This window comes from Nothoprocta perdicaria, unplaced genomic scaffold (genome assembly GCF_003342845.1).
Source record: "Nothoprocta perdicaria isolate Ctin4 unplaced genomic scaffold, notPer1 scaffold_215, whole genome shotgun sequence".
Taxonomy (NCBI): Eukaryota; Metazoa; Chordata; class Aves; order Tinamiformes; family Tinamidae; genus Nothoprocta; species Nothoprocta perdicaria.
The window spans coordinates 471,177-483,117 of NW_020455371.1; the positions used below are offsets into that span (position 1 = coordinate 471,177).

An 11,941-nucleotide genomic window follows, 5' to 3' on the forward strand; every position below is an offset into this window, starting at 1 on the left:
TCCTTCAGTTTCAGGGTTGATGGCTCATCTAGGATGGAGTATGAAATCTGGAAGACCAGAGTCTCTTGCTCAGACATCTATCCCGTTTAGGCATGAAGCCTAAATCAAGAGAACATTGCAATACCTAGAACTTCTCGTCTCTGAAATTACTTACCTTTGAATACCCAGAGAAATGGCAGGACAGCTTAGACTTCCAGCCCCTTAAGCATCAAATCCAGTCAGATGAGAGCCAGATGGCAGCAAAGCAGGAATTTTTTGCTTTGCTTTGTTTTGTTTTGCAAGGTTGTTTTAGTTCATTTTTTAATTCACCTGTATTTTGGCAGAAACAGTCCAGCAAATTCTAGCTTTCCGGCCAAATGCTGGTCAGCTGGAAAACTTCCAAACACAGCAGCTGCTTGGAATGCTCTTCCAAAGGAGCGATGCCACAGTTTAAACAGGGAGTAAAGACGAGCATAAAACAATCTCATTTAATAATGGCACGAAAAATTCCTGCTTAATTCTGCCGCCTTTGAAAGGCCGATTTCTGCCTTTCTCAAATCAAAAACAGCTTTCAGAGTTTCATGCGAGTTCTGCCCAATGTCATCAGCAAAGATTCGTCCCAAAGCACTCACCTCTGGTCTTAAAACAGCCTTCCTACAGGCCTGGCATACGGGACCTTGCCGGGAAAAGTGGAGGGGAAGTCGACGGGTTCGGTTCTGGCAAGCTGGCTCCTCACATACTAACCAACCCTGCAGAAAAGGAAAAAGCAGGGGAGGGAAAAGGCAATTTTACTATAAATTCAATTTTTGAAAAAAAAATCATCCAAACAATGAATCACACTCAGGCAAGAAAATGTCTTCTGTGAAGCCGATACTGTAATATGCATTGCAAAGATCTAAAATTAGGAACAAAGAAACAAAGAGCTTTGTTTAAGGTAACATAATCACTGGTTGAGAACCGAACTGAAATTTTTGTAGTTCAAATCCCACATTCTACATAGACAGTCATCCCCATTTTGAAAGATATCGGAATCCCTGCTCTTCTCCAACTCACACAGCGCTAACACAGACCAAAGTAACTTTGTACAACCATGCAGACCAAAAGCTAAGAAACTCTACTGATCTACAACACTTCTTATTTTTTTTTAAATAAGGTGCAATTTCCTTGCTTTGGAGGGAAAAGGTTTTTACAAAACCATTTCAGTTTTTAGCTTTTCTGGCAACAGGCCCAAACATTTTTTTTTCTCTCTAGGAAGATACTAGGACTTTAACAAAATTAGACTCATTTAAGGGTTTTTTTTTTTGGTTAAATTAAAATGAAATAAAATCTCATCATTTTGTTCTATATGAACTCAGACAGATGATGCAAAATGTATCTCTCAGGGTTCTAAGATTGTTTCTGGGATCAGGAGGATGTAAAGACATCATTTCTACCAAGCCCAACCACAGGTTACACTATCTCTAAATATGACCAAAAGCAGATACTTGAGGAATAACACAAGCATATACTAGTATTTTTCCAGAAGATTCTTCCAGGTTTGAGAAGTGGATGACTCAAGCATCTTCTGAACCAAATTTTTTTTATATACTCTGTAGCCCTTCACCCCAAGGAATTTCTCCAAATGCTTTCTGAACCAATGTGAACTTCCAGCATCTACAACATCCTGCAAAACAACTACGTTCTGTGAAAAAAAAAAAAAATCTTATTTCTTTGGAATGCACCACCTGTTAGGATTTTCTCTTTTCCTTTCTCTTTTCCTTTCTCTCTTCTCTTCTCTTCTCTTCTCTTCTCTTCTCTTCTCTTCTCTTCTCTTCTCTTCTCTTCTCTTCTCTTCTCTTCTCTTCTCTTCTCTTCTCTTCNTCTTCTCTTCTCTTCTCTTCTCTTCTCTTCTCTTCTCTTCTCTTCTCTTCTCTTCTCTTCTCTTCTCTTCTCTTCTCTTCTCTTCTCTTCTCTTCGCCTTCTAGTGCTCGTCTTGGAAGAGACTGGGAATACTCACTTTTCATTCACCTTTTTCATGCCACTCGGGATTTCGCAGATCTCTATCACCTCATCTGCACTCAAGATCTTTTCCAAAACACAGTCCTAATTTATTTAGCTCTTCCTCACACGGAAACCGTATTTTTGTTGCCCTGCTCTGAATGTTGTCCAGTTCATTTTTAAAAGGATGATGAGGAGAAAAATGAATGAAAAGGAGAGGGAAATGAAACTCATGTGGCACACTGTATTCAAGATGCTGGAGGAACATGTATTTATATAGAAACACAAAAAAATACAAAAATACAAAACAAAACACATATTGTACACCAAGGTTGGATTGGGGTTTTAGCATCTTCATCAAAAGTTAAAAGTTAGTGAATGAAGATTTTCACAGCTGACCGACTTGCCAACGTGGTCTCACAAGGTCTTTCTGCCCCACTTCTCAAGCCATCCCTGCTCATGCCGCTGCAGAGCAACTCAACCCACGCTGATCTGAGGGTCTCTCACATCCCGGCTGCTGCTTTCTGCGCTCTGTGCGCGGTGGCCATTTATTTCCACCTCCATTTCCAGCCTCCTGGGGCAGTTGCTCCCACAAGGAAACTGAATCTAAACATATGATTGCTGGCACTCGGACAAAAGTATTAGGAAACGGGAGGAAAAGGTGCTTGATTCCCTTCTCGTTGACTCCTTAACTAGCTGTCTCAACAACTCCTACCTTATCTCCATGATGCCAACTGAAATTTCCAATTTTTATTGTGTTTCCAGCCCTTTCTGTTTCCTCTCTCTCACTCAGCGCCCATCACTGCTTTGACTGGGCGCTCAACAGCACAACCCTACCATGACACACTTGTGCTTGCTTTTAATTCATAGATATCTTGACTTTCTGACAAGCCAATTCATACGCAACTTGAATCTTGAATTTCTGACAAGCCAATTCATACACAACTTTAATCTTCTCTTCTCATCAGCATGGTCCAAACTTTATCTTTCTTTACCTCAGTAATTCAGCACCTCGATTCAATATAATTATGTCAGCAAAGTTATATATTTTAGTTAATTTACTTCTAACACTCTGCAATTTGTTCAGAGGCACATGTGAATTTCAGCTGATATTTTCTAAAGTCTTGTTAAAATGGAACTTCACTTAAACTGCCACTAAAAGCTGCTTTTAATTTTTTTTCCCCCATTTCTTTCCTATTGTTTATTGGAGTACACAGGCTTGAAGGTTTTTCATGGACTCTTCATTACAGAAATAGGTAACAGAAAACCTGAAGACGGTGTCTTTTCACATCTGCCAGCTTTACTACTCTCTCCAAATTAAAAGATCTTCTCCCACAACCCTTTTAAAAGCACCAGCAATCTGATTCAAGGCGTTTTTTTTGTTTGCTTGTTTGTTTTAAGAAGAAAATCTTAAATCCTTTCTAAATAGCTTCTTTTACTTCAAAAACCTTCCCAGACCCTCGCACCTGTCCTGCTTTCAGCATTTCTGCAGCCACATCGTATCTGCGATGCTATCCCCTTAGTGCCATGCCCAAGAAAACTCTCCCAGTTTCTCTTGGTCTTCTACACATGTAATTTGGGTCTGCTGCAACTAGCAGTCCTAGTATCACTCTCCGCGTCACTAATTATTTATGACAAGTATTTTTGTTATTTTGCATTAGAAAAATACAGGCTGCTCTATCATGATTGAGCTACTTCATAGGCAGATGCTTTATCATTAAAAGTCCTAATTTTGAACCTGACCCAAGGTCTTCTAAAATGAGTGGATTCAAATGAGTCTCAAGTCAAAAAGCTTGTCCTTAGCTGTGGCTTTGAATGTTGTGCACTGAAGATTTTTTATTTTATTATTATTTTTTACATTGTCTTGCATTTTTAAAAACAATCCACCAAACTTAGGAAACTTTTATTTACACAAAATTTTACTGAAGAAAAGACCTTGAGATCTTCAGACACCAGATACTTCCATGATTACCAAGAATATCTTGGTACATATAAGAACTGCTGTGAGAGAAAACACCAAAACATTTCTGGAAAGATAATGAAATGCCACGTAGCAGCCATTAGGTTCATTCTTAGAGCCCAAGCCATATCTACGTGGAAAGCTGTTTATGCCGTGTTTGCTTGCTATGTGGGACCTATATCTTCCTATGAAACATCTGGAAACAGGACTTGAAATTACACAGCAGACAGGGAGGGAGAGGGAGAATCTAACCTGTTAGAGGAAGCCCATTAGAGAAACCCTTCTGTTTTAGCGCGTAACGGCTTCAGTTTTAACAGAGAAGATTCTTGGTGCACAAGAGAACATCTGTGACTCAAAACAGAAGAAATGACTACATTTGAACTTGAAGGTAATTTATTATACTACGAAGTGTGAAACCTCCCAGGCAGCAAGGTGTTTGGTTAGGGAATGCAAGGGCAACTGGAAAAACAAAGCCTGGAGCGGGAGCAGCACCACGGCTTCAGCTGAGCCGAACACTCAAAAACAGACAACCATGCTAATAAGGCTCGCTAAAAGCAACTGTGTTTGGTTTCTGCCACCTGTTGGCATTTTTTAGCTAATGATTAAGAAGCGAAGCACTGCAGCACTCGCGAGGGGCTGCTCTGTTCTCCTACACACAGCGCGTAGAGCCGGTCCACCCGAATCATCACGGCACCAGCACGTTTGAAGCAGGTTTCTCTACGTAGCTGTTTCAGTGCAATTTAGTCACCCTGGAAGAAAGAGCTGGGAACTCTGCTGGTCACAAAATACAGAAGATGAAAGAAGAACGAAAGAATCTGCTTAAAATAAAAGTAAAGGCTTATTTTAGGATTAAAAATAGGCATTCTGATCACATAGCTCATTGTTATTGTTTTGGAGTTTTTTTTTCCACAGTTAAAGAACAAATTACCAAAACACAAAACTTTCAGGAATAAGTTTATTTCTAGATAAATTATATTTTAAAATGGACTTCTAATTTGTGATGTCACCTGTATTAAAAAACAAATGTGCAAGAGTGTCTGTGACATAGAAACCAACTACATGTCCCTTTAATCCATACAGAAAATAGTTCGTGTAATTTGCCTAGACTTCCTACCAATTTTAATTAACATTAAAGAGGTCTTTTCTTCTTTGTCACCTCTCTATTCAGGACTTATTTGCGTTTGTTTGTACTTACTATCTGTTAATCTCTCTTAACGAATGACAACAATAACTGTTGCTATTATGCATGGAAATTAAACACCTAGATAACTGTGTGAAGGGAGCTATTTTGGAAAATAAAAAGCCATATCAGAAACATGTAGCTCTTTGTGCCTCTTGTTTTCCTTTGATAATTAAGCTATGGTCTAGGTTTGTTTTAAATAAAAAACTTTTCCGTGGACATGCATGTTGCAGTCCAACTCAACACACACATTGTGCTAGGATTCAGTTTGTTCAAGGGCATCATTGTTAACCCTTATTTGATCCATGCTATTGTCCTCACTGGCCAAACAAATCCAAGCCTTCATTTTCCCAGCAGCTATCACCGAGTCTTTTAAATTAATTTGCAATTGATCAAACAAAATCATAATGGGAAACCTTCTGTTTTGTTATACTTGCTGTCTGCAATGTTGTGGAAAATGAAATTAAAGTTGATTTAAAGACAAGAAAAGAAAAAAAGGCAGCTAGCATTTCTGAGCATTCTGCCTACAAATGCTCAGTTCAGTTCAAACTACTAAAAAAAAAAAAAAAACCTAAGCAAAGAAAACTTACATAAATGCCTAATGTAAAAGAAAATCCCTCAAGTATTATGTCCACAAACTGCAACTAATGGGGAGAAATTTGCCAGTCGAGTAATGTTCTTTCTTTCTAAATCTGTTCCTGAGAATTTAGCCTGTCTCGTCCTCGCGATCAACAAGCATTACAAATATTACCCTAAAAGGGAGACAAGAGGTTTCGGAAAAGCCTTTAAAATAGGGGTAGCAGGAATCAACAACATTTACAGAGCTTTATCTTAATAATTTTAACAAACTAAATTTCACAACAGCGTTGGGTTGCTTGCCACAGCAGAGGACTGGAGGTGGTTCTCAAAGTCACTTCAGTTCTGCATCTACGTTTCTGCCTTGGGCCAGCCTGGACCCTGAGGGACTATGATGCTTTAAGGTCACAAGCATTAAGGTCACAAGCAACACAAAAATGCGGTAGTAAGAGAGAAGAAAGCTGTGAACACTGCAAGTTATTTAGAGAACACTGTCACTGGCTTTGGAGAAAAATTCAAACCGTAATAAGCACTTGCTTTTCAACAGTCTTACTCTCCGTTGAAGAAAATCTTTATATGGATTTTAAAAACAGGATCTTGGTGGATGATGTCCAATCTCCAGATAACTGGAATATGCAACCTCATGATCTACCAAGGATCCGAACCCCAATGGTTACCTCAGCCACCGTAAAAGACAGAATTATAACTTATATTGTTATTTAATACAATAACTTATATCTGATCAAAGCATCCTAGAATGAGGAGTATGGGAGCACTGCTCGGACATGCTTACCCAGCTAGCAATTAGGAGCTTTCTCGTCACTGATCACCAAACTGGCTTCTGGAACACTGAATAAGAGAGATAACTCTGAAAACTTCCCAATTCTGACATCAGCTGCAAGGACCATGCTTACGAATGCATTTTATTTCCACTAACCCCAAGAGCAGAAGGCTCAAGATCCCTTTTCCTGTTACAGCTTAATTTGATGGACAGTGTTGCCTAAATGGATCAGGAGAGGTCTGGTGGGGATGGCTCCACATGCTTTGGAAGGAGCATCCACTCTAAGACAAACCACTCCTGTAAAATCAGAGTAGTTTTGTTTCTGGTGTGTATCAGGGACTCACCTCCTTGAAATAATTTCAACATTCAAACATCTTTAGTTTCCTCCGGCCGAGAATGCTATCTCAAATAGTGGAACGAGATTTCACAGTGGAAACTCACTGTGCTGAAGTCAGCTTAACTCAGACTCCTCAGACAACACATCAGTTTTTCCATGGGAAACATTCCTGGGAAAAACCTCAGAAGACCTCCCTCCTGAAGAAACCACTTCTACTGCTGCTAGACACAACAAAAGCACAAACTTGCTCAATTTTTGAAAGGGTTTGCCAAGATGGCTCGAAGAGAAAAGGCCAAGATAGGCACCTCTTCATTATCCCCATAAAGTTTCTGTAGCATCTGTGCTAGCTACAGTTGTGACCTTAGAGTATTAAATCGTCAGAAAATAATATCACGGTTTTCCCTCTTGATGTAACTGGTATCTTCTGTCTGGTACTTCCAAAGAATGAATTAACATGGCCATTTCTTCGGAATTTACTAATACCTTGTAGACTCAATTATCAAATTTACAAAACCATACTAGCTTCAAAATACAAAGGGAGACATTATGACATCTAAAACCCACCTCTACTCTGTGCAACTGAGGCCTGAACATAGGAAAGAAAAGAGATGGGGAAGAAAACACATCAACTTTAGCAAGCAAACTAATCATCAAGGTGAAACATGGAGATAAACCTGTAGCAGAGAAACTCCGGGAAAACCTAAAGTATACTCTATCTCAAAAGAGTACCACAGAGAGAAACAGTTATGAGGCTTCGTTCTTTCCTGATCCATAACAAAATGACTATTGTCAGCAATGAAGCCTTATAAATACATGCAATAGCCAACTACTTCTCTGAGGAAATACTTTCTATAGGATTAGCTTGGAACAGCAGAGCTTGTAAGTAGAAACACAGACTTGCAGCAGCAGAAATTAAAGTCTTCTCTGTTTTGACAGGTATGAACTTTCCCCTTCCCTGTCAGTGATGATCTCCTTGACCTCCTTAAAGCTGGCATGCTCTAGTGACAGCAATCATACAAATAAACCCTAAAATCCACAGTGACAGAGTCAGAACCAACCAATGACTCAGATTTCCAGATCAACAAGTTTTTCAGAATTTTCCAAGCCAAGAGAGGAGAACTGATATTTGTCAAGCTCTAAATAAAAATAAACAAACAAGAGCAACAACTGAGGGGCCATAAGAAGGATCCCATTTGTTCTGTTTGCAAAGGAGTTGCAATTCCTACTTCTTTATTACTGACATGACGTGCCATACTTCTACTTTGTTAAAATCTTAAGAAGAAATTCCACAAAAAGTTCTCTCCATTATTTTAATAGGCAAAGACTTCTTTGCTAGGAAGAGATCGCATTGTTTCATGCCAGAAACCTCTATGTCAGTTTCAGGAGACCCCATCCTAAAGAAAGACATGCCTGAGTCTCACCCTAGGATTTCAAGATGGAAAAGAATTTCTAACGGAAGAGTGCTGGCAGCTCTTACTGAATGCTATATACACACCTAGAGCTTTTATTTAAGTCAAAATGTCTTGAAACCCTATAAATTCATACTGAAATCTAATCAAGGAAGCAAAAGTCATCCCTGAGATGTCTTAAGCCTTTATACTGCTGTCCTCACTGTAACATTTAAATACCTTCAAACAACAAATTCCTTTGATATTTTCATAGACTCATCTACAAAATTATTTCATGGAAGAAGATGCATCAACAATGGGTTATTGATGCCGCTGGCTACAGTTTCCACCTTTTCAGTTTCATTGGGACAGGTACCATGTTAAACATGCTGCCAACCCAGCAGAAGGGAAAGCCATCGCAGCATGTTCTTAGGCATGACCTTCTCCAGAAATTTATTCTGTAGCTTACCCCTTGCCCGAGGCTCTCTGATATTTTGTTATATTTTGCAGATACCTGAGTTTCTATTCCAAGGAGCAATGCAAATTGTTTTAGCACCTTGGTGGCTGAAATTTGTTCTTAAAATTTAAACTTAAAACTAACAAGGAAGTCGTTAAAAGATCCAATCACAGATCCAGGGTATTACATTGCTCTCCAGTTCACAGACAAAGATTAGGAACTATTTGGTTTATCAGCTTGCTCCTGCCCATTGACTTCCCATTCAGCTTTTTTATAAAACAAATATTGCAGCTAGTTCCTCATCCAGAACAAATGGGTTACATTTCCCAGTACAATATTTTTAGAGTCTGATGCTACCTGATCATCCAATTTAGAGGAAAAGTAAACAGGGACCACGACATTTCACACTCCATTTCATGCCGCCTCACTTCAATGGAAGCTGAAGATACGATTTCAATTTCTTTTCGATGCACTTCCTCATTTTCAGGGCTTCTTCAGTTTTGCCCTATATAACTGAACTGAATTCAGCTATGGGGATGGAGGAGATAAAAAAAAAAATCCTCATAAGAAAACCCTTTCTTGGATGGTTCAATTCTGCTCCTCTTGAATCCACTGTTTGCCTGAGAAAGCATTACCCAGGCTGACTAGGGGATAGAAGGGATCTTTCAGGAAAGACACTGAGCTGCCTCTGATGTGCAAGAATGGTAACAAGGAGACAGGAATGGCTTTTGAGAGCGTGCGGCTCCAGAGCAGCACAGACCATGGACGGTTGGCTCCACATTCAGTGCCACAGGAACCACATTGAAGGACGTTATGATACTGAAGTATGTCAGCCAATAACTTCTGAGTGGAAGGGAAAGGATCACTTTATCACACAGTGTGGCAGTATTACTGGTTAGAAGAGGGACGAAGAAGAGGGATGAAGAAGGGGGACGAAGAACAGGGAAGAGGGAAAAAGAGGAATCCTCTCCAGCATCTCCTGAAACATCCTGTTCTCAGAGCTGCTTATATCTGTGCTCCCAGCCCGCACCAACCCACAGACAGTTGTGAAGGTCCAGAGCAACAAGCCACCTGTGAGTGAAGATAACACAGCTTAGCTAACTTGCTACCACAAAGAAGTTGTGATAGAAACATAAATAAATAAATAAATAAATAAATAAATAAATAAATAAATAAAGCAACTGTTTCTTGAGTGAGTTCCCAGCGAGACGTGAAGTGTTGTTTTATCCTGGAAACGCTGCTGATCGTTAGAACAAGAGGAGCACTGATGATGGTTCCCAGCAGCCACAGGAAAACTGAAGCTTAATCTTTCACATGGAACTGCTCTCACCCAAAATACCCAAAGGCAAGACCCATATCAGGTCCCCTGGAATGTTATGGAAATCTGACATTAACCGAATACGATTTAGTCCAAAAAAAAAAAAAAAAAAAAAAAAAAAAAGGCTCATATGCACTTATTTTAGGAACTTACAACTCATATATAGTACATACCCATTAATAAATCAGATACCTCAGGGTTCTACCAGTAACATATTAATTCTGTAAACTCAAAACTTGGCGGGGGGGGAGTCATTCAAGACAGAAAAAAAACCCTTAGAATTCTGATTTGTGGAAAATATTACTCTCAACAATATCAAGCATATGAGTTTAAAATCTCAAGAGGAAAAAAAAATCAGAGCAGGAGAAGATGGAAGAAGTAGGAATGCAAATCTCAGATGCTGAAGTCAAAGTACAAAATTCTTTAAACAAAATTAACAAACAAGACAGAAGCAAAAAATATCATGCAGGTCAGAGTAAGAGTTTTACATGTTATTTAAAATTGATTTTTTTTTTAAGTAGGACCCCTTTAAATGTACAGTCATATGTCATTTCATACAAGTTATTTGAAACTTATCGATCTCATTTGTGCAAAGACCAGGCTCTGTCATCAACCTGCTGAAAGGATAATAGAGCACTCCAAACCCTTATGACAGGTTAGATGCAAACAGTGGCCCTCGTTTAAACACATGTAATAGCACCACAAGTGGACAAAATCCAACCTTAACAATCGTACATTACACAATAAATTAGCAAGTGTGTTCTGCTTTACTTCACATCAAAGGCAATATCTTGCTCTTGTTATCTTCATTTACAATAATGCTCCCAAGCACCGAAATGCGCACCCCAAACCACCAGGAACTAGAGCTCCAGTGCTCATAGACTAACACGCTGCTCACAAAAACAGCCAATGATTACCACCAATTTTATTTTACTTTGGCAGGACAATACCAAAGCAGCTAAATTGGACTGCATGCAAGCAATGGGGGAAAAGACATACTTAAAATGACTACGTAAGGCAAATTGCACTGAGAAAGAGATCAGTGAGAGATGTCTTACATATTTCTGTATGGACAACTGAGGCCTCTAGAAGGATATTCAAGTCTATTCTGTAAAATATTCTCCCTATTCACACAACTCAAAGCGAGCCCCACTCTCGGGCGAGAGCAGGTCACAACTAAGTACAGTTCCTTGCTTCAGAAATAATCTGGCTTTGTCTGTCAACTGCCAGCAAAGCACAAAGAGCTCCCAGCCCAGCCAGGTATCGCCTGCTAAGGAATCCAGCAAAAGTAAACAGCAAAGACTCAAGATTTCATAGGATCGGCATCTCTACTCTGGGTAGAAAGCTGAAAACACTCTCTCCTCTCCTGCTTCTTCCATGAATTCTCCCTCTCCTGCTTCCCCTTGGACAGATTCCTTGTCTCTTTCCTTGTATGTTCCTTGTCTCTTTCTCTCAGAATCGTTTTGTAGAAATCTCTACGCAACATTAGATGTCATAAGGAACACAAAGAATATCTAATTTTAACTGTGTAGTAGTTAAAATTAGATAGTAGTCAGCTCTAGGATCTATTTCCAGGATGTAACAACAACAACAGCAAAATACGACAAAAGTTCATGCAAATCATTTACCTTTGTCCCATGGATATGAACATCTCTAAACACTGAGGGAGCTAAGACATCTCTGAAACCTTTAATAATGCACACAGAGAAATACATAGGCAAATATGTAAGCTTAGAGTAGCCCAAGAGAACAAAAGGGAGCGGCAGAGACACCAGCCTCACCAGGCTGGGCATCTCAAAGCAGAAAACTTCCAGGCCTCACTGAGCAATGTTTGTTCATTTAAGTTTAATTATTTTCTCCTCGAGAACGGCACTAATGAAACCGAGCGTCTTCGGAGGCCCCCGAGAGCGGCCTGAGCGGTCTGCCAAGGGGCGCGAGGGCCGGCGCGAGGGCCGGGGGTTGCCAGGGGCTGCGGCGCGCCGCCGCCG

General features: G+C 39.8%; 1 protein-coding gene across 2 annotated transcripts in view; it reads right to left on the reverse strand.

Annotated features, from left to right (window-relative positions):
• POLA1 (DNA polymerase alpha 1, catalytic subunit) overlaps nucleotides 1-11,941 on the reverse strand; it is a 188,734-nt gene that overhangs the window by 57,838 nt on the left and 118,955 nt on the right. For both annotated transcript variants that reach the window (XM_026038675.1, XM_026038676.1), the window contains exon 34: nucleotides 612-728. In XM_026038675.1, the coding sequence (XP_025894460.1) occupies nucleotides 612-728 (117 nt within the window). The remainder of the gene's footprint in view (nucleotides 1-611; nucleotides 729-11,941) is intronic.